Here is a 20,668-nt window from a genome sequence, read left to right as displayed (position 1 = left end):
TAAAGGTTTGGTCACCATGTTTAAAACACAAGGTACCCTGGATGTTAATTTTATAAGGTCATTCTCAGTGTTTATACAGTTTTGTCTGTCATTAAGAAAAGATCTACAGCTCTGTTCATCATTATGGACACATCCAACATTTCTTCTTGTTCACACCTTCCTACTAATTAGTTGAACACTAGTTTGTACTAATTTTCTTAGAATTCAAACTTCAGATCACTAGTGTATCCTCACTGGTCATTTTACCTTATAGGTGGATGCTGCACTGGCACTGATGCATCAGGCATAGCAATGCCCACCACCCAAGTAATATCTGGTCAGTTGTCATCCTATTGTGATCCCTATCCCTTTTTAGACAGTAGATGAGGGCTGATCAATCAGGTGGGAATCAGATGGGATAAAGTCAATTAAGAAATCCACCTATATTATAGATGGTTCTACTAAAATGGCCAATGTCCATACGTTATAGGTAGGTGTAGCTAATAAACTGGCATGTGAAGGTATAGCAAGCATGAAATAATTTCAGAATAAGCCTGGGATTCCACATCAAGCTTATTGAAAAACTGTATCTAACAGAGACTTGAGGACCTCCTTAACCGTATAGAGGTAAAACGACTGAAGAGGTTCAAACCAAGTTTTGAATATATCTTTTTAATAAACATCTAATACAGCAGCTATTAAAATAGTTCTACTGCTAAAAGCAGACACCTTGACATAACCAAGGTCATTCATTTTTACAGGCACTGAGGCTCAAGTTCTAAACACAGCATGCAAGGCCTCAACTCTTCCAGCAATGACCAGGTCACTGACAGCTGAATTACAAAATATGTGAACGGTTTTGGGGAAACAGACTAATTTACACGATAAACAGTAGGTTTGTGCCAAAAATAGTACACACACAAACATATTTCCACACTTAAAGGTCTGGAAGGCACAGTGGAATACAAGTGTGCATGCTGTGAAATGCATTAAAGCTTCTCCTAGTGCATTACTTGGCTGAAATTATTGACTCTTGCAATAAGCATGTCTCAAAATGCAAAGTTGAGCTCCAGGGTTTCAGTGCTGACTTTAGAACAGATACTGAGGAAGGGCACAGTGACAGTTAATACTCAAGATTCATTATTCACTGCATGGCACTCTGTATCTGAGTGGCTCCAAGATGAAAAACTGCATCCAATGATGAAATGTCTGATGACTCATCTCGGTCACAGGAAGACAGGCTGCTCTTGTCCAGTTAAAAGACGGTACGTGGATGTAGGCATGGTCTTCAAATGAATCTATTTTAAAAGTAAAATATCAAACTGTTATTTCTCATCCCTGAATTTGAACATAATATACCAAACCTTTTTTTATTAAATCATTGAAAGACAAATTGCAAATGGCAAAATACTAAATCAGGGGCCTTATTTATAAAACAAGGTTTCATACTAAATTTATTCTCAGGAAATGAGAGCAGTGAATGAATGATTTATAAAAAGCAGTGTCCAAAAGAGTAATCTGACAGTATAGATACACTAAAAAAAGTCTGGCAAAACTTTAAAGGGCCCATGTTCTACATTTTCTTGTATTTTCTTTTTTTAAATAGTTGTGTGGTTTTATGTACCAAAACCAGTCAATTCAATTTTACATGACTATTTTCAACCTCTTTTTGTCTTTTAGAATTAAAAAGGCTAATGTAAATCTAATGTAAGATTATTATATGTAAATATATGAATGTTGTATGTAAATGACCTCTGTTGTGACAGGCTGCCCCAATGTTGTGTCTCATTCAAGACAGCTGACTCATATGAATGACTGGGCAGACACACATGAGTGTTTGGTTCTCGTGACATCACAGAAAAAATGAATTCAATATATATGAACTGTACAGACCGGGGAGTGAATGATACGTTATAAAACTTTAACAATGTTTACGCACTACTTCAACTTCCTTTATTTAAAATAGTGAGGGAACTATGAAAGGGCCGTTTTTATCTATAATTATATATCTTTATGAGAAATAAATGATGTCTACACTTTCCTGTAAGCGTAAATGTTAACAGTGTTCATGGTCTGCAGACTCCAATGTCTGCAATATGCTGGCAGTGCCACACCGAAAAAGTATGTCAGGTTGAAAATTTATGCATACTTATTCACATTTTTACATCAAAGTGAATCTGAAACATGAATTTTCATGGTCAATCATTTTAAGATCAAATCTGCGCATATAAATGCTTTATAAATGAAAATTAAGCCATTTGGGACACTTACCTCTCCCACCGCATTACTGAGGATTTGGATGATTTTCTCATGAGAAGTGGCTACAACACTCTGCCCATTAATCTCAATGATGCGATGACCAACCCGAATGCCTCCCCTCTCTGCGATCCCCCCACGCATTAAACTGCAAATCTAACAAGAATTCAATGTTAAAATGCATCAGACTTGTGTTGTATTGAGGTTCATCACAGAGTAATAAGCTTTGTCAACAGTGCAACATACAATGCCATCCTCCACGCTGAAGCCCAGCTGGTATTTGGGGTCTGGTCGTTTAATGATGGCCATGGTGACCGGCGGGCAGTGGACTATGCTGAGCTTCACTTGAGACTGGCTTTTCAAGTCCTGAAGAGTACGGAGAATTATCATACACATGCATACTTCTCATCAGTATTTCACATAATTTCCCATAAACTGCAGGTTCAGTAATTAATCTCACGACTGATTACTCCGTTACTACTATAAATTACATGGCAACTACTGTGAAATTCTGCCATCTTGCTTTACTTGTCCTAAAGAGGTAATAAAAAGAAAACTGCTATGCTCAGAATGCCATCTTACCCGGATGATGTTGTGGCAGGTGGTGATGGGGAGGCCGACCAGGCTGGTGCCATTCACAGACATGATGCGGTCCCCGATGCTTAGCTCTCCTGAGCGCTCGGCAGGGCCTCCGTGCAGCAGGTTGGCCACCACAACTGTGGGCAAGATGGAGCCCCAACCAGATTCTACCACTGCCAGCCCCAGGATCTCTCCCACCTGCTTCGTTATGCAAACCTTTACAGCAAAGTGTGGAAAAAGGCATCACATTTATTTCAGGTCAGTGTGTAATAAATTGATACCACTAATTAAAAAGAGTGCTTTTATTAAAATATGGCTCATCCTGTTCGTTATGCTGACCTGATTGGTAAAACAAATGACTCATTTTGTTTGTTATGCTGACCCTTGTTATTCTACATTATATGGCTAAAAATACCTGACACCTGACCACCACACCTATATGAGAATTTGGAGCATCTCTGTGGGAATTTGTGTCTATTCAGTCAAAAGAGCATTTGTGCTGTCGGACACTGATGTTGGATGAGAAGGCCTGGCTCACAATCAACTCCAATTCATCCAAAAGATGTTCAATGGGATTAAGGTCAGGGCTCTGTGCAGGACACTGGAGTTCCTCCATGCCAAACTCCTCAAACCATGGACTTTGCTTTGTGCACAGGGTTACAGTCATGCTAGAACAAGAAAGGGCCTTCCCCAAGCCGTTTGCACTATGCTTTCAGGTAGGTACCGTTCTCCTGGCATCCGTCAAACCCAGATTCATTCATCAGATTTCCACATATTAAAGCCTAAATCACCAGTGGCTGCGTGCTTCACACCACTCTAGCCGACAGCTGGCTTGGTGCATAGTGATCTTAGGCTTGTGTGCTGCTGCTTGGCCATGGAAACCCATTTCAGAAAGCTCCCAAAATACAGTTCTTGTGCTAACGTTGCATCCAGAGGCAGTTTGGAACACTGTAGTGAGGGATGCTACACAAGATAGGGCGATTTTGATGTGCAGCGCGCTTCAAAGTGAGTTTGTGTGGTCTGGCACTTCGTGGCTAAGCTGTTGCTGTTACTAGATGCTTCTATTTCATAAAAATAGCATCTAGTAGGGCAGAGGTTTTACAAACTGACTTTTGGCAAAGGTGGCATCCAATGACAATGTCACGTTTAAAGTTACCGAGCTCTTCATTACGGCCCATTCTACTGCCAGTGTTTGTCTATGGAGATTGCATGGCTGTGTGCTTGATTTCACTTATATTTATAGTGAATAGCCGCATAGTGTAAATCTAGCATTCTCTTTTGCTAAAACTTCCTATTTATATCAGGGTAATACTTGCAAAATCACCGAGGCTACCCAACTGACCACCTCCAATTTGCTTAGGACTTTCGGGAAATAACGTAATAACATTTTTAGCCTTCATTAGTTTTTGAGATATAGATTCTTTAAAATACTTAAATCATCTAACATCAAAACTTTAAAAATAATTACTTATGATTTATCACTTATAAAAATGTAAAAAAAATCTAAAAAAATTAACGGCAATGCACATGGCACAATGATACTACTTCCTGAAAGTATTAAGCAAATCTGAGATGGTCAGTTTTCTGAAATCTGAAATGAACTGAGGCAGATTTATGCTGTGTTCTGTAGCGAAATATCAAACAGACTTTTATCTAATTCTTGTAAAGGCGTGTTCTTTACCTCTCTAATGTTTTCAGAGCGTGAGAAGTGGACCAGGTCTCCGTTATACAGTTCTTGTGTGCCAAGGTAGTCACTGTACTCCCCTGGCCGCAGCTCGCCCGCTTTAATTCCATTTTCTTGCAAAAACTGCTGATATGCAACTCCAAAAGCCTGGCCAATTGCCTGAGCTATAACCTGTGCCTGCAGCAGACAAGAGCAAAGATGGGTATCAATACCAAAAAAACTGGGACAGTAGGTAAAATTCTACTCAAAACAGAAAGCAGTGATTTTTAAAACTACTTTAACCTGAGTGTAAAAGACAAGGCCAAAAACCACAACTGAATTCCTGTGACATTCAACCCCTTAGACAGCACTGCATATAAAAAAGGTATGTTTCCGTGACGGATATCACCACGTGGGTTTGGGAATACTTTGGAAAAGTGTTGCCAATAACCACCGTCCATCACTGCATCCACCAAAGTAAGTTAAATCTGTACAATGTGCAGTGGAAGCCATATGTCAACAATGTCCAGAAATGCCACCAACTTTTCTGGGCTCAAGCTTATCTGAAATGGACTGGTGCACAGTAGAAACACGTTTTGTGATCTGATTCCGTTTATAGAAATAATGGACGATGTGTTCTCTGGGCCAAAGCAGAAAAGAAGTATCCAGGTTGTTACCAGTGTAAAGTTTATAAGCTAGCATCTGTCATAGTATGGGGGTGTGTTAGTGGGTAACTTGCAGATCTGTGAAAGCACCATTAACGCTGAACAAGTTGGAGCAACATATGCTGCCTTTTAGGTGCTGCCTTTTAGGGACATCCATGCTTATTTCAACATGACACCACCAAGCCACATTCTGCAAGTTACAACACCATGGCTGCGTAATCAGAGAGTGTGGGTGCCTGCAGTCCAGAACTATTGCCCAGTGAAAATGTATGTGGATTTAAGGCCCTGTACAGTTGCACAGCTAAAGACTTCTGCAAAAGAAGAATGGCAAAAATTCCACTTTCAAAACTGGATCAATTGGCGCCTTCAGTCCCCAAACATTTATAAAGTGCTGTTAAAAGGAAAAGTGATGAAACACAATGGGAAACATTCTCCTGTCCAAACTTTTTAGAACGTGTTACAGAAATCCAATTTGGAATAAGCATACACTTACAATAAATAATGAAGTTAACGAGGTAAACACAGTGTTTGTGTACATTTAATACAGGTCAAATAGAATTTACTAACCACTGCTTTCTGTTTTCATTAGCATTTCACATACTGTCCCAACTTTGGAGTTTTGGAATAAGGGTTGTAATTCAGTAACATTCTAGAGACAATACAAAGGCGGCACATGAAATTGAGGCTTCATAAGTTGTACTGTTTTATAGTGTGTTTTCATTTATAGTCATTTTAGTCCTCCCATAGCATTGCTCCATCTCAAAGGGAAATCTTTTACTGCCTGAGCAGAGGTGTTAAAAACTCACATCGTCAGAGGAGAACACATGGCAGATCATCCAGCATTTCTTGGGCGCTGCTGAAGTGCTGGCTGCTGCATCTGAAGGTTTATGAACGGCTGGCTTCCTACGAGCCATTAATACCACAACACTTCCAATGTCAGCTATATAGGAGATCATCTGCAGAGGATGGTCCATCATAGCTTCCTGAAAAAAGAAGAAAGATCTTCAAAAAACTCAGAAATTCATAGATGTAACCCAGGAATGGGCTGCACAGTTCTTGCATACATTTTTACTTAAGCTCAAGTCTTTACTTGACACTAGTTAGTTTCAAACTACACCAGTTAGTTTCATAAAACCCTTTTACTTAGTAAAACTTAAGTTGCACCACAAATCCTTGTTATGTTTTAACTAGTAACAACTAACTAATGCATGCGTCGCCTTAATGTGACAATAAGATCTATAAATGTGCTACCATGGAAATGTGACAGCAGCTTGCACTGACCTTTTCTATAGAAATAATATCCATTATTGAACAGAACTATGTGCACAAGTTGAACTGAACAAACCTGAATATAGTTAACTACTGTCTGTTAATTCTTTAATATTTACTTGCAACAACCAAATATGTAGCTTTTTGAAAACCCTTTCTGGCTAACCAACATAACAGCAGCATTGGTTTAAACATTTCAGCAGCTGCTGAGTCTCGCTGAGCTGGAGCTGTGGATGTTAGCTTCACGTTTGGAGTTAAAATCAGGATAATGGTTAGAGCTTTAAGTAAAATCATAGCGTATGGCATTGGAACACTCTTTACTTTTAATGTAAGTTAATGTAAAGAGATTTTATTCCAAGCAACTTTGCAACAATTCTATTGGTCCATTCATCATAATATTGTAAGACACCATCAACTGGACTATATTCAAATGCAAAAAAATGGTTTCTCTACTTTTTGTACTTGTCTGTTTGTCTGAATTCTGAATCAACCTAAAATTATCACACTGAATTGAACTGAGTGAAAACTGAAATTTGAATGTGTCCTAAACAATAGTAATTCAGTGAAATCAGTGTGAAATCAAAGATTTAGACCCCCAATGCAGACAGACAATAATTAAATCTGATCTCATTTATGAAGTCCAACAACAAACCTGTGTATCTGCACTCAACACTTTGATTCTCTGAGTGGAGATGAAGAGGTCCACCTCGGTCATCGGCTGAGATTCTCCTTCAGGTGCCTGGTTTTGGACACAAATACTCATTATTAATGAATTTATAAATGCAGAACATTTTAAAAGAATTAAAATCTCAGAAGCTACAGAATCTACAAGGCAGACGTAGCAGTAAACTGTATCAAACTAATCACTGACAAATTATCTAGAAGGCTGCCTATGCGGCTTTCCTTCTACTTTCAAATATGACACACAAAAAAAAAGACAAAAGAAAATGCTGGAAAGCACTGAAACAGGAAATTCATATTAAGCACATCATGAACACCAAACTACACATTTTACCTTGATGCGGTCTACAGCTTCTTGAGCCTGAGCCATGCGAGCGTTGGTGGAGGGGTTCTTATCCGACTGCAGCTGTGTGGAACCCAGGTATTTCGCTCCAAATATGACTCCATCCAGAAGATCTTCAGGATCACAAGGACCAGGCACTAAGACAAAAAGAGAATGTTTATTACTTAGTGAATTACGCACTGGACTAGCTTTACCAGAGTAAATTCTGTAAGGTAATCTGTAATGAATTTAACTGGATTATTTGTAGAGAATAAAGTATCTGCGTAATTTAGCCAAATTACCACAGAAAGTCCAGAGAGAAACGTAATATTATTAACGTAATATTATAGCCATTATGTACAATAAAGTCATTAAGTACAATTTATTCATTTTTGAGTGTTAGGGGGGAAAAAGGGAGACAAATGTATATAACAGAAAATTATACAAAAACCTCAACAAATATTTTCTTTCAGTATTTAGTGTGCCCACGCTTTGCCTTTATTGCTATTATACAAAAGTTGGCAGCATTTTCTGCCTCTCGTGAGCCCTGATAACCCCAGACACAATCAGTGATGTTAAGGTCTGGACTCTGGGATGACCAGTTCATTGTTCTGAGAACACCAGCAGCTTCTTTATTTGATTGCAAATTGTCTTCTTTTTGTCTATTTCCTTTCCTCAGTAACCTTGATAGCTACACATCCTTTCAGACTCAGTGTTGGGTTGTCTTCTCACAGTGGAAGGATGGACAGAAACACCTGCACAAAGCAGAGTGGAGCTTGATTTTCTCCTCTCTCTCTCAGAGATGAAAGCTTTAAATACGGTTTATTTGTTCATCCAGTATTGGTGCTCCATCAGGTCTTGACACACTGTTTGGAGTCCAATTTTCTCTTTAAAATTCTCCAATTTTGAAAATTGTTTTCATTTATTTTTCTTTTTTCTTCATGCAAGTGGATTATCTTATGTGTAATCCAATATCTCCTGAAAAATTAATAACTTGTACTAAAAGGCTATTTTGAGTTTAAATAAAATAAATGAAAGGTGGTGTCTGACTTCACAGTACTGTACATGTCAGCATTATCTGATGGGGTAACACTCAACAACGACACAGTTGTGTCTATTATTACAGTTTTGTTTTTAAATTAACACGAATCAAATAAGGCTACTATTTTTATTACCTTATAACTTGTCAGACATTGCAAATCCATATTTAATTAAAATAACAGATCTTGTCATTAAATCACTTAAATTTTAGTTCATCCCTGGGTAAAACCTGTTCAGCATGAACATGGCTTTAAACCTTCTGTAAATAATGCGATGGAAACAATTTCAGTTTTCCTACCATCTTTATAGGAAGGCTGAGCCTCAGCCTCAGCCTCAGCATCCTGTTAAATGAAAAAGAATAAAAGATTTTTAAAAAAAAAGACTCATGGAATTGCTTGCCGAGTGGTTTTAACTATTTGCACAAGAAAGAATAAACGTACACCTACCACATCAGCTCTATGGCAGGGTATCTCGTCTGGGGACAGACCTTTGGACTGTCGCCATTGTGCCAAGAGCTCGTCCTCAGAGTAGCCTGAGACCATAAACTCATCCTGGAAGGGGCTACGCCAGGTGTCTTGGCCATATGAAATAGAGACCACCTCATCAGCCTCAACACTTTGTGCTGTGTACCTTGTCTGGGGGTCTATAAGCTGTGACACGTGTTCAATATTGTTTTCAGTAGTTTGGGCTGTATAAACTGGCTGAGGTTCCCTAGTCTCTGGTTCCTCCAAAAGCTGCAGCAGATCTCTCTGATGACTCTCTGTGAAAAGAAGACCAGAGGCTATGCTCCCCTCAGTGCAAGTCTGGTAAGTGTTACCTTCTGGCTCTGGGCATAGGAAGGAGTGTCTGTCAGTTAAAGTATCAGGACTGGATGTAGACTGCTCTGGTTCTGGTTCGTGGATAGTTTCTTTAGGAGAAGGTGTTGGGTGAAAGAGCTGAAGCTGGGTAAGTAGAGTTTGAATGTGGGAGTGGTCCATGTCCCGTGGTCTACGCTCCTCTTCTGGCTTCTCCTCTGGACTGTTCTCCAATATTTCAGGTTCACTCATTTCCATCTCCTGATTTGTAAGACCTTCCATTTCTGAGGGAGTTTCTGCTGGTGTAAAGCTCATGTTCTGAGCTCCATAGTCACTTAGTTCCTCTAAAGGCGCTTCCATGGAGTCCGTATGCGATGATCCAGGTTCATCAATATCCCGAAGTGAACATTCACTTGATGAGTCAGACCTCCAGTCCAGCGGAGGGGGCTCTATAAGGTTGAAGGAATCCAGATCCTCCAACAAAGGGCTTGTAAGACTTTTCCCAGCATGTGTGGATGCATGATAGTTATCATCTGTGGTTTCTACAGCTAACTTGGCTGAGGCTGTTCTTTGAGGAATAAGTTCTGAACTTTCCAGCAGCTCATCTTCAAATGATGTGACCTCATCACTACTGACAATATCTGCCAGCTTCTCCATTCCAGACTCAGGTGTGATTAAGAAGAAAGTGAAAGACAAGAGTCTACCTTGTGGTTAAGCTCATAAGCCACTCATTTCCGCCCAAGATTCCCTAGAGGTATGAGAAGAGAAAGAAAAGGTTATGACAAATTTATAGGTGACCAGCCCATTAGCAAAGTGCCAAGTGTTCTGATAAGGTTAACAGTGCATTAAAAGCGCATTGCTCTACAATGTTGACAGTGCTCCACAACAAAATGGTGATCTACTTACTTGATTTGCTATAATTTATACAGACGGTTTGAAGTCAATGTGCATTGGAAATCACAATGAACTTTCCCTCCTACACTGTAATGTATATTTAAATGAAAACACCGTATCAGGGAAAGTCTCTGAGCTAGCAGAGTGTTTCCACTCAATGACAGGTGGAGGTGGTGGGAAAGGGAGGTGATATAACTGGAGGAAACATGATTTAATTGGTTAATATTACTTTTGCCTGTCCGCTGGTGCAGAGTGACGTAATCAAAACTCACAAGATTTCAGCGGTTGCACTATATTCAGACAGAAACAAGAATGTATGTTGTCTTTTAAACAATATATGATTAACTGTGCTCAATATGATGAATTATGCTGAACATAACCAGGCACATGAGCACAAGTTCAAAAAAAGGTTTTCAAGTTGACATTAAATAGCCTTTACAAGAGTAGTCAAATAGCTCTAAAAATGATGGGTTCTGAATCAAAAGACATGGTGAGAAGATGTCTTTGGAGCAACTACATTAATTGAATGATTAATTCATTAAAATATAATGCACTTAATGTAAACAAGATGCCAAAAAGTATATAGCTTATCTAATTTGGGGAAAAGTCTAAAATAGTCTAGTAGCAGGTCAAAGTTACCTGACTTTGAGTTACTTTGACTTAGTACTGCTGGAAATTCCAATGAACTAACGTTAGATGACTGAAAATTTCACAGGCATAAATCAACAGCCTAAACGATCTGGAGGGGCTATTATGGGTTTGAAGCAACCAACATCCTAAATATTCCTTGAAGAACCAGACAGGACCTCCCTCATCCTTTCACAATAACACTACTAGGTGTGTATGCAGGGGTTGTAATGGGCCAAAGTACATCCCACTATCTCCCTCTCGAGTCCAATGACTATAAGATAACCGGGCAAACTGGCATTTTTCTGAAACGTTTTCTAAAACACAGCGAGAATACAGACATCCTGAATAAACCAACCTATAAATAACCCAAAAGCAGGCAGGCAGTGAACAAGACATAACAGGAATTTCTCACAAACTACAGTAAATAGACAGCTGAACAGCACTGAGGGCGAAGCAGCAAAACCCGCAGGTCTTCAGCTCTGATATCTCAGTTAAAGTGAAGCGATCATGAACGAAATGAGAGAAAACTATCGCCGTCTTTACCAAATGAGCTGGAAGTTTCGACAACCGGTCAAAGAAAGTTGACGTATCTCGACTCAAGGTCCCTTTTACCTGTCTCCATAGATACTGTTTATAATAGAGCCGAACAACAAGCCCGAGGATGACAGGGTCGCTATAATTTAAAAGATGTAACGTTATTTAAACACATCCAGTAAAAACTCTTAGCATAGTTTAGCTCCATTTCTAAACACTGGACGCTGCTACGAGCCTTAAACGCGCATGCGCGCACAGCGAAGTCATGACTAATCGATTGCATACTCGGCCTCCACCTTCTAGAGCACAACGTTTGACACTGAGAGCAAAGAAAATACAGAGCAGCTTTGATATAACGTCCATTAATGTCCATTTCTCAACTGATAATCATCAAAATAAAGACTATTTTGTAGCACATAAAAGCAATGCATTTGGTGTACCACATGAAACACAAGTGAGAAAGAAAAAAGCGTCTTAAAATGTCACTGTCATTAATAAAATAATTTATTTCAGAATTTGTACAACATGTTATATATTATAAATTACAAAATTAATTTCTCATGTATGCCAGGTCAACAACGCTCTTATTAATGAATATACATTTCACACACACTCATTCAGTGTAGACATTACATTCTAACAGAAGTTACTTACATAATATCAAGCTTAGTCGTTTATCCTGTCAGCGTGCAGATCTAATCATATATTGTCTATACAAAAATTAGACAGATCTGATGGTAAATTTACAATTTAGGATTTGTAAAGCAAGTGAAATGTATGGTATATTTAATTGCAAATATAACCACAAAAATTAGAGTTCTTAAATTGTAGGTTTTAGAACTGATTTATCACTGTTGGTCCACATATTCAGAACTTCGATTATGAAGTTTAGAGGGCCACATGCTCACTACACTTCAGGTCAGAAAACTCCACATCAATTTACTGGTCAGGGCTGAACACAGACTTTCCACTGTGCCGATGTGCTGATTTAGGACCTGGTCTGCGACTGTAATCACTAGAAAGCAGGAAGGAATCTGATCCTACTTCAGTTCCCTAAAGCTACCAAGCTGAATAAAAAATGTGAAATATCTGATTGTGAATTTAATTTACTGGTAAGAGTTAAAGGAATGGTTTAGAAAAGTATGCTTTTTTACTATGTAGCTAGACCCTAATAGATGTCTACAGAATCCACATCTTTTAGCTCCACTGCAAAACTAAAGAAGCAAACTTTGGACACCAATGTCCTGGTTGATCAATGTTTGGGGTGAGGGGTAAAACTGTGTACCTACTGTAATTTAATTTTTCAAGGAACGATTCATTTCAGGTGTGGAGAAAAGAATCTAACAATGTCGCAGCACGAGTGACTCTGTATTGCATAAAGACTACAAATAACTCCATTAGTGTTCGTATCAAAATGCACCTGATGCTGTAGGTTTTGCATGAAATCCACATAAATGCTATTTTTTCCAGGCCTTGAAATCTTTAGTCTAACTGGATACAAAATTATGTGAGAAAAGTGTACATAGAAATAGAGCACTTTATGTGAAAGGCAAAAAGAGAATGCCATGGCTCTTGTTTTGTCATCAATCATCAGTTTGAGGAGCATTTGAAGCACTTTTACTTTCACTTGAAGTGCTAAAAGTCATTTATAGTGCACAATTTTACATGAGAAGTAACGATTTGCACAAATGTGAAGATCTGTCAAGTACAATTTATAGTGAATTATATGAAAGCGTTGTGAAGTCTGTCTTTACCAAGAAAACCCTGAACATGAATGGAAATTTATGTAACCTATATGCAAAACAATGGCAACTTATTTAGCTACCCACAATCTAGCGCCTCAGACACTGGCAGTTTGGTCACTGGAACACATCTGCAGCATTCCAATCAGAGAGGAAAAGGTCCCCATGAGTCCCACCAGCCAATGGGGGAACCGGCCAGCCCACAGAAACCCAGGAGGCATCCAATGAATAGCATTGCTCAGATCTGCTAGGCTGCTAAGAACATTCAGAAACTCTCCCCAAATCTGCCTCTGGATGTCAACAGTGACGGTGACGCCATCTTCCCTAAAAAACACAACCAAATGATTTCGGAACAAGTCTCTTTCTTATATAATCATTTGAACACTTATTATAAAGTGGTTAACTCAATAAAGTTGTATTAATTAGACGTGTTAATGTCAAAGATCGACTTACCTGCCATCATCTTGTGCTGCCTGTCTGCATTTCTGTGCCTTCCTCCTTAATGTCAGGATTATTCTGAGAGATCTGAAACCAGGTCAAGGTGGGGGTGTAAATCTCTGATTTCATAATGATTTTATTTTGATTTCTTGGGAAATCATTCAGGGACTCAACCTGAAATACAAATGTGATTATAGGGAAAATACTTACACAGTAGTGGAATACAGACAATAACAACAAAACGCGTTTTTATTTTTACATTTGAAAATAGCCTTAGAATCTTATTTTGTTCCAAATATAATGAGCATATTCTTCACTGAATATTAGTAGAATTAGGGATGCACCGATATGGGAGTTCCGGGTCAAAGGTGCTCAAAAGTTTGGAATCCATGTTTTCAACAACAAAAAACCAACTTTGTCTCAGATACACATATACAATTGTTATCATATAATTTAATTTATTATATTGTTATATAGTGTAATTTTCTATAGGTTCCAAACCGTTTTTAGGAAGCTGTTCAAAAAGCAGTGACCAAATCTAGCCGAATTAAATAGATATTTACAGTCTACTATTAAATAACATTTGCTGTTTTTATCATACTATAACTTCTTGTTGTTTCCAAAATACTTTAAATTGCACATAAAACATTAGTTAATATTTCTGAGTTTAACATTTCAATCTACACTATATAAGTTATTATCGAATAACAATTATTATATAACAAGTGATTACAGACTTTTGAACGGCAGACTCTCTCTTTATGCCACTACATAAATATTTATAAAATGTGTAAACTGGGACTAGATCAACCTGGATTAGCATTACAGAGAAACGTAACAGTTATCTGTATACAAATGCAGTACAATTAATACAATTCAGGCACTAAACTCAGTAGCCCAGCATCACCTAAACATTCTGCTCTGTTGAAGTACAGTAAATACGTCATCAAATGTTGGTTTAATTTATGCCAAATGTAATCATAAGTCCAACGGAGATTTTTACAAGAATTATCTTTCAATATTAACAGGAGTCTGATATCTACATGCATCCCTAATTCAATTGTAATCAGTATAAACATCTCAAAATCTCCACCTTCAGATGCACTTCAGAGTAAAAACAAAAACAGTAAACAAGCAAATATTTGGCCAGTACTGGTCTAGTTTTACCTGAGAGTGCCCAGAAGTAAGGACAGACCCCACAAGCCAGTGCACAGTGTCCACCATTTGTCAGACTTGACTTTGATGAGCTCTGCATCAGCTGCCCAGGCGATGTGTTCGCAGGGGTAATACAGCTGGTCAGCAACATTAATCAGGACAGACATCCACCGTAACACTTTGTCCTGCTCCTGTCAGTGCAATTAAAAATTGTTAATTAGCTTCTATTTAACCCTTTAAACTGCAGGCTCATTATTCAGTTATTCGTTAACTAATATGTAAATTATGTAGTTGTAAGAATGAGTCCTTTAGTGTCAGGTTAGACTTTATTCTGATGGTCTTATATAGAGCAGTGTTACGGTAACATTAAGGTTCTGTGTTGAGGTTAAGGTAGAGCTTGGTGATATGGTAATATCATAATAAATAAGGACATTTTTACAATACATGATGAGTCACAATATCTAAAGTAGTGCCACAATTAAAAAAAAACACTCAACAAAAAGTATGAATATAATGATTTGTACATTAGATCCACGGTACTGCCCTATTCGCAATGAAATGACATTGAAAGCTGACACGAGTTTGTCCACAAAATTAAACATCAACAACCCTATCCAAGCAAAAACAGGAACTGGTACTTTACCGTGGCCCCTAGACCATAGCTCTGAGAGTAAGCGGCCATAGAAAGGTCATCAAACAGCCGTAGTACTGTCCGACAGTGACTGAGCTGAGCGGAGAAGAGCAGGAGACTCTTGCCAAATTGAGAGGAGTCACCAGTCCTTTGGGACAAAACACCACCAACCAGCTGGGATCCATAGCAAAGTGTTCTTATCTAACCCCAGCATCAAAAACAGACAAGCACGTTACTAGTAAAATGTAAATGAGTTCATTGTTCTATGTAGTATTTGGCTTTTGTATTCCACTTGTTAAAGTAACACACAAATTCAAAGCATTTTACAGCACAACAACAACCGTCAATAATTGGGGAAACAACATGAGTAAGGTCATATTTCATAAGTGGCTGCTTTTCCATGTAATATCATTTTGTAATCAAGTCTGTGATGCAGATATCATTTAACACTTTCAGCAAAATATTGGTGATGATGGTGGGCATCTCTGTGCTGATGATCTGCCAGACCTGCATTGTGACCTGCTTTATTTTTGCATATTTTGGAAGCTACAAGTAATCCTCATAAATTTGTTACTTCACAGGAGAAGGCAAAGATGTTCTGAACTTTTAATGCAAATCAATGTAAAAAGGTTTAGTACCAAGTGATTTTGGAAAATTTCTATTGGTCTAATCATCATGAAATTTTCACTTTAATGTAAGGGACTCCTGCATTGTTCAAATGGTGTAAAAAATAAAAATCGATAAAAAAGGGATACACATGTTTTCTCTGGACAGCTATGATACACTGCACTGCATTTTCATCATGTAGAACTAGCTAGATCTGTCATGAGGACTGAGAAGTGGCTGTCTCAAAAAATGATCACTGAAGATAAAATACGAAGGTTGTTCTCCAAAATACAAAGGATTATTCAGTCACCCTCAGAAGTGCTCTTCTTTGGGATACTCAGGTCTCAATACACCTTTTCTCTTGCAATTCCAACAGCTTGGCATAATGACGGGATCATGAAGTCTTTCTTTACTTCCACCTCTGATTTGTTTGGTCTTCATCTTAGTATCCAAAAGAGGCCAAAAACAAAAGTCAAGCTAGATTCACTGTATAAAGCACCTAATCTGACTTGACTTTCTGGACTCGACTTACTGGAATTGGACAACATGAAGACCAAAGAAATCTAATCTGTGACTCATACTTAGGAAAAACATAATACACGTCAAGACATTTAAAGACAATATGTATCACGATATTTCATTTTTCTGAGATTTAGTAAGTTGGAATGTACTAGATAAAATACAACCAGTAGTGCATTTAAAATTAGACTATAAAAATACTAGAAATGCAATGATTTTTAGTTGGCATTTCACGTACTGAGCACTACATCTAGTTAAACAGGGCTGATTATGCTGTTTTTGTAATGAAGCATGAAACTGTTCAGTGTTCTTTAAGTACTAAAAATATCCACGATATGCTCAGAAAATCATACTGTGGCATAATTTATCACGATAACGATAAATATCATTATATTGCCCACCTCTACTCCTACTTGTCGCTTAGCTAACCAAAACGACCTCAGAATGTGTCATCATTAGTAAATAACAGGAGAAAATGAATGAATTAGCTGCCAATTTACAAGTACAGTTCGTCACTGAAATGAACAGCTGCAGTAATAAACACCTCTGGGAAGTCGCTACACATCGTATTTAGGGTGGAAGTAGATTTAAGTTTAATAGCTAACGCTAGTTAGTTACTGCACGTATCTGCACATAAATGTAAACGTCGCAGGTTTTGTACCAGTTTTATGCTGATTCTGGTTATCACAGTGCACAGCTCTGTCAGACACCACTCACCACTTTATCTCTTCCTCTGTAGGACTCCAGTAAATTCACCACTGACTCTAGAGGGTCCTGCATGCTGGACTATGAGGGGCGCTTCATATGTTACCGTGAAAGAAACACAGTTAAGCGCTTTACTCTCCTCTTTTAAAGCACAGGATGAAAGAGGTAGAAGTTTCCTTCTGTATATTACGTTGCTGTTTACCAAAAGACCAAAATCAGACCTTTTTTGTATTTTCATACGGCTGTTTCCTCCGGTTCAGTAACCTCACCTACTGCACTTTGGCCAGGAAACTGTTTTCCCCAGACCAAAACAGTCGATCACCTATTCGGGAGTCATCTTAGAAGAAGAACGACGTGTCGGTCTGAGGAGAAAGTGATTTCACTGTTGCGGTGGTGTTTAGCACTCTTAACATTAAACTTTATTTATTTATTTACTTACCAAATCAAATTATTGCAACAGGCATTTAACCATCCAAAAATGTTGGCTTAAAAACAGCCCAGTATGGGTGATTTCCATAACTTAGTGCTGGGTTACTACATAACAGAGCACACGCTGGGTCACCCAGCCTCTATATGATCAGTCAGCAGGCTGGGTCATCATTCATTAATCCTAGAATGCGGTTACTTTAGTTGCTCTTTTGTTGGGTTACTGTTCTTGTCTTTCATGTTTATTTTTACATTACATATTAATGTGACAGTATTTTCTATTTCTTACCATATAACCACCAAGCAAGTCCCCCGAGAGCAAGAGGACAGTGGACCACTGTCGGCCCGCTGCTTGCAAAGTTGGTGGTCCACTGGCGTTTTGCTCAGCGTTTTCCGGGCGGCCCACTGGCGGTTAAGCGGAGTATTAGACAAAATTTAATTTATCGTCGTTCATTTTCCACTCACAGTCCAATTTACTGATTTTAACTTCCTTCCTTTCTTTAGTCATACTTTGTAAATTAGTTTAGTAAATAATTTTAATCTAGTACAGCGTCAGCAACAACATTTTACATTAGTCCTAATCATTATTTTTTTCTCGTTTTTTTTCTAAAATAAAAGTCTCTGTGCATTTATAATCTGTTTGGGGAGACTGAGCTCTTGTATGCAGGACAGTAATCTGGGTGGTCCGAGGGTGGACCCCCAGTGGCAAACAGTCAGTGAGGTGCCGACAAGCCAGCGGATCGATATATGCTTGCTGTCTGGGTCCCTAGCTACTATCAGAGATACTATAGCAACCACATAGCAACACTCTAGCAACCACCTTGAACACCGTAGCAACTGCCTAGCAACAACCTAGCAACCACCTTGGGTACTATAGCAACCGCCTGACAATACCCTAGCAGCCACCTGGAACTCCGTGGCAACTGCTTAGCAACAGCCAATGAACCATTCTGTCAATCACCAGAAGTATGATAGCCAAAAATTAACTACTTGTTAGTCTAATGCTAACAGCTCAATAATGTCAAACTGTTCATTTAAAATCCAACTTTCATTCATTTTTTAGCTGCAGATAGTCTGGCATGTTTTTCCAACCGGCAAAGTAATGTAGCATACATTAAGAGAAGAGTTCATTTGATTGGTTAACTGGGTAGGTTAGCTGTGTAACGTGCTTGGTATTGATAAATATTCTTGACCAATTCAGACATCCTTTTCTTACACAAACAATAGTAACATTAAACATCTTTAAACAAAAATTGGAATAAAATTACTTGACCCACCGTTATGTATGATAAATCAATTATAACGGTTTGTTTATCTGCGAGGAATCACAAATTTATTTTAATAAGACATGGAAAAGGTCATGACAGGGTAGACCAGTATATGACAGGGTGGACAGGAACATTTCATATTTACATTAAATGGCAGAACTTTCATTAACAGGGAGTCCATATTAAATAGCTAAGCTTATATTTGACAGTGGAGAGTGGCTTTGGGCGTGTGAGTGAGCAACTGAACGAGTCTGCGTTTGGGTTATGCTTACTATTTAAGTGCTGTTACTGCAGTGTGATGAGTGACGAGGTAAAATTAACCTGTTTTAAAACCTTACAAGAACTATTCACCTCTTTTAACATCAATAGTTTAACAGTTACCAGAAAATACTATTTTATTAAAAAAAACAAACAAAAAAAACAAGAACAAGAAAAAAAACAAAGAAAAGGCATGTATATGTTCACCCTGCATGGCATGATGCATGATAAGGTGGACAATGACAAAGTGGACAATTTTAGCTATAGTTAGCATTTGATTAACATATGCTTGGCCTACAGGTGTAGACAAATTCAAATGTTCAAGATGACTAAGTTTTGTTTCAAAGATGTATTTTGATGCTTTAAAATGATTTTAATTAACTCAATATTTCACCATGACAGATATCTTAAGCTTGTTCTTGGCTAATAATGAAGACAGTGTGAGAAATATTAAGTGAAATTAACTTATATAGTTACTGACACATTGGGTAGAGCTGTCGCCTCACAGCAAGAAGGGCCTGGGTTCAGTTCCCTGGCTGGGCAACCAAGGTCCTTTCTGTTTGGAGTTTGCATGTTCTCCCTGTGTCTGCATGAGTTTCCTCCCACAGTCTAAAGAAGTGCACTCAGGCCAATTGGTAATCCTAAAACTGCCCCTAGGTGTAAATGTGTATGTCTGTGCGTCTGCCTTGTGATGGACTGGCAACCTGTCCAGGGTGTTTTCTGCCTTCTGCCCAGTTAGTGCAGGGATAGGCTTCAGCACCCAAGATGATGGGGTGGACAGCAATTTCATGGGTTTAAATAGCTTGATATTTTTATGAAATGGCAAAATGAAGAATCAGCATACCTAAATTAGGTTTTTATTGGTTTCATGTAACAGTAAGAAGCAAAACGGCCACATTTTATGGAAGTTTACTTACCGACTCCTGTCAGTCCCATACTGCTGCCTTAAAGCCATGAAACTGAAATTAGCCCACTTGCTGGGTTGTTATTATGACACAGTCCCTAACCCAGCAGTGGGGTCCCAAAAACTACCTAAAACTAGAACAGTGGAAATAACCCAACAAAATGAGAGAAAATGCTCAACCCAGCATCTGATTAAAAAACAATCCAGCAGTACCTTTTTAGTAAATATCAGGTTGTGTGCATCCTTATGTACATTTTTACCTTTATTCCTGTCGTATGTGACTAACATCAAAATGCTAGACAGTCAAAAAGCAATTTGTTGTGGTTTCATTGTAAATAATGGCCTTTTCTGACAACTTAAATTAAATGGTAGCTTGGTTACAAGCTATAAAAGACAAATATTTTAACTTTCATAATGCTATGGAGCAACTTTGCAGCGTCACTATTTGGTTGTTACATTAAACCCATTTTTTATATATTATCAGGCTAAATAAACCAGCACACAGCAAAATTATCTTTTTTTAATTACAAAAGGGGAAATAAAATAATAAAAGAAGGGGAGTACTATCCAGGATGCATCTGAATCTATCACTATGACCTGGAAAAGAAATCCAGCCACCATTAAGGTGGATGTAGCCAATCACCATATATAAGGTAAACCAAAATGCATGTCTATTAGAGTCAAAGGGATGAAAAGTGTTCCTCTCTGC

General features: G+C 38.3%; 2 protein-coding genes across 5 annotated transcripts; both read right to left on the bottom strand.

The window, feature by feature from the left end:
- Positions 1–635: 635 nt before the first annotated feature.
- On the bottom strand, positions 636–11,552 carry si:ch73-40i7.5 (amyloid-beta A4 precursor protein-binding family A member 3). Of its 3 annotated transcripts, none has more exons than XM_036586237.1 (11): positions 11,317–11,552; positions 8,902–9,997; positions 8,754–8,796; positions 7,427–7,572; positions 7,064–7,150; positions 5,949–6,125; positions 4,496–4,675; positions 2,818–3,030; positions 2,482–2,601; positions 2,251–2,391; positions 636–1,277 (listed from the first exon to the last, which is right to left on the bottom strand). In XM_036586237.1, the coding sequence occupies exons 2-11, from the start codon at positions 9,904–9,906 to the stop codon at positions 1,206–1,208; spliced, it is 2,184 nt and encodes a 727-aa protein (XP_036442130.1). In that variant the 5' UTR covers positions 9,907–9,997; positions 11,317–11,552; the 3' UTR covers positions 636–1,205. The 3 variants fall into 3 exon arrangements, with proteins under 3 accessions (XP_036442130.1, XP_036442131.1, XP_036442132.1); XM_036586238.1 differs by having other exon boundaries at positions 11,386–11,552; XM_036586239.1 differs by lacking the exon at positions 11,317–11,552 and adding an exon at positions 10,783–11,293.
- A 241-nt stretch (positions 11,553–11,793) lies between these two features.
- pex11g (peroxisomal biogenesis factor 11 gamma) lies at positions 11,794–17,913 on the bottom strand. Of its 2 annotated transcripts, none has more exons than XM_036586236.1 (5): positions 17,819–17,913; positions 15,286–15,474; positions 14,655–14,833; positions 13,503–13,574; positions 11,794–13,373 (listed from the first exon to the last, which is right to left on the bottom strand). In XM_036586236.1, the coding sequence occupies exons 1-5, from the start codon at positions 17,819–17,821 to the stop codon at positions 13,148–13,150; spliced, it is 669 nt and encodes a 222-aa protein (XP_036442129.1). In that variant the 5' UTR covers positions 17,822–17,913; the 3' UTR covers positions 11,794–13,147. The 2 variants fall into 2 exon arrangements, with proteins under 2 accessions (XP_036442129.1, XP_036442128.1); XM_036586235.1 differs by lacking the exon at positions 17,819–17,913 and adding an exon at positions 17,116–17,412.
- Between the last annotated feature and the right edge of the window lie 2,755 nt (positions 17,914–20,668).

Source organism: Colossoma macropomum, unplaced genomic scaffold, assembly GCF_904425465.1.
Source record: "Colossoma macropomum unplaced genomic scaffold, Colossoma_macropomum, whole genome shotgun sequence".
Lineage (NCBI taxonomy): Eukaryota > Metazoa > Chordata > Actinopteri > Characiformes > Serrasalmidae > Colossoma > Colossoma macropomum.
This window is presented reverse-complemented; position numbering and strand designations above follow the sequence as displayed.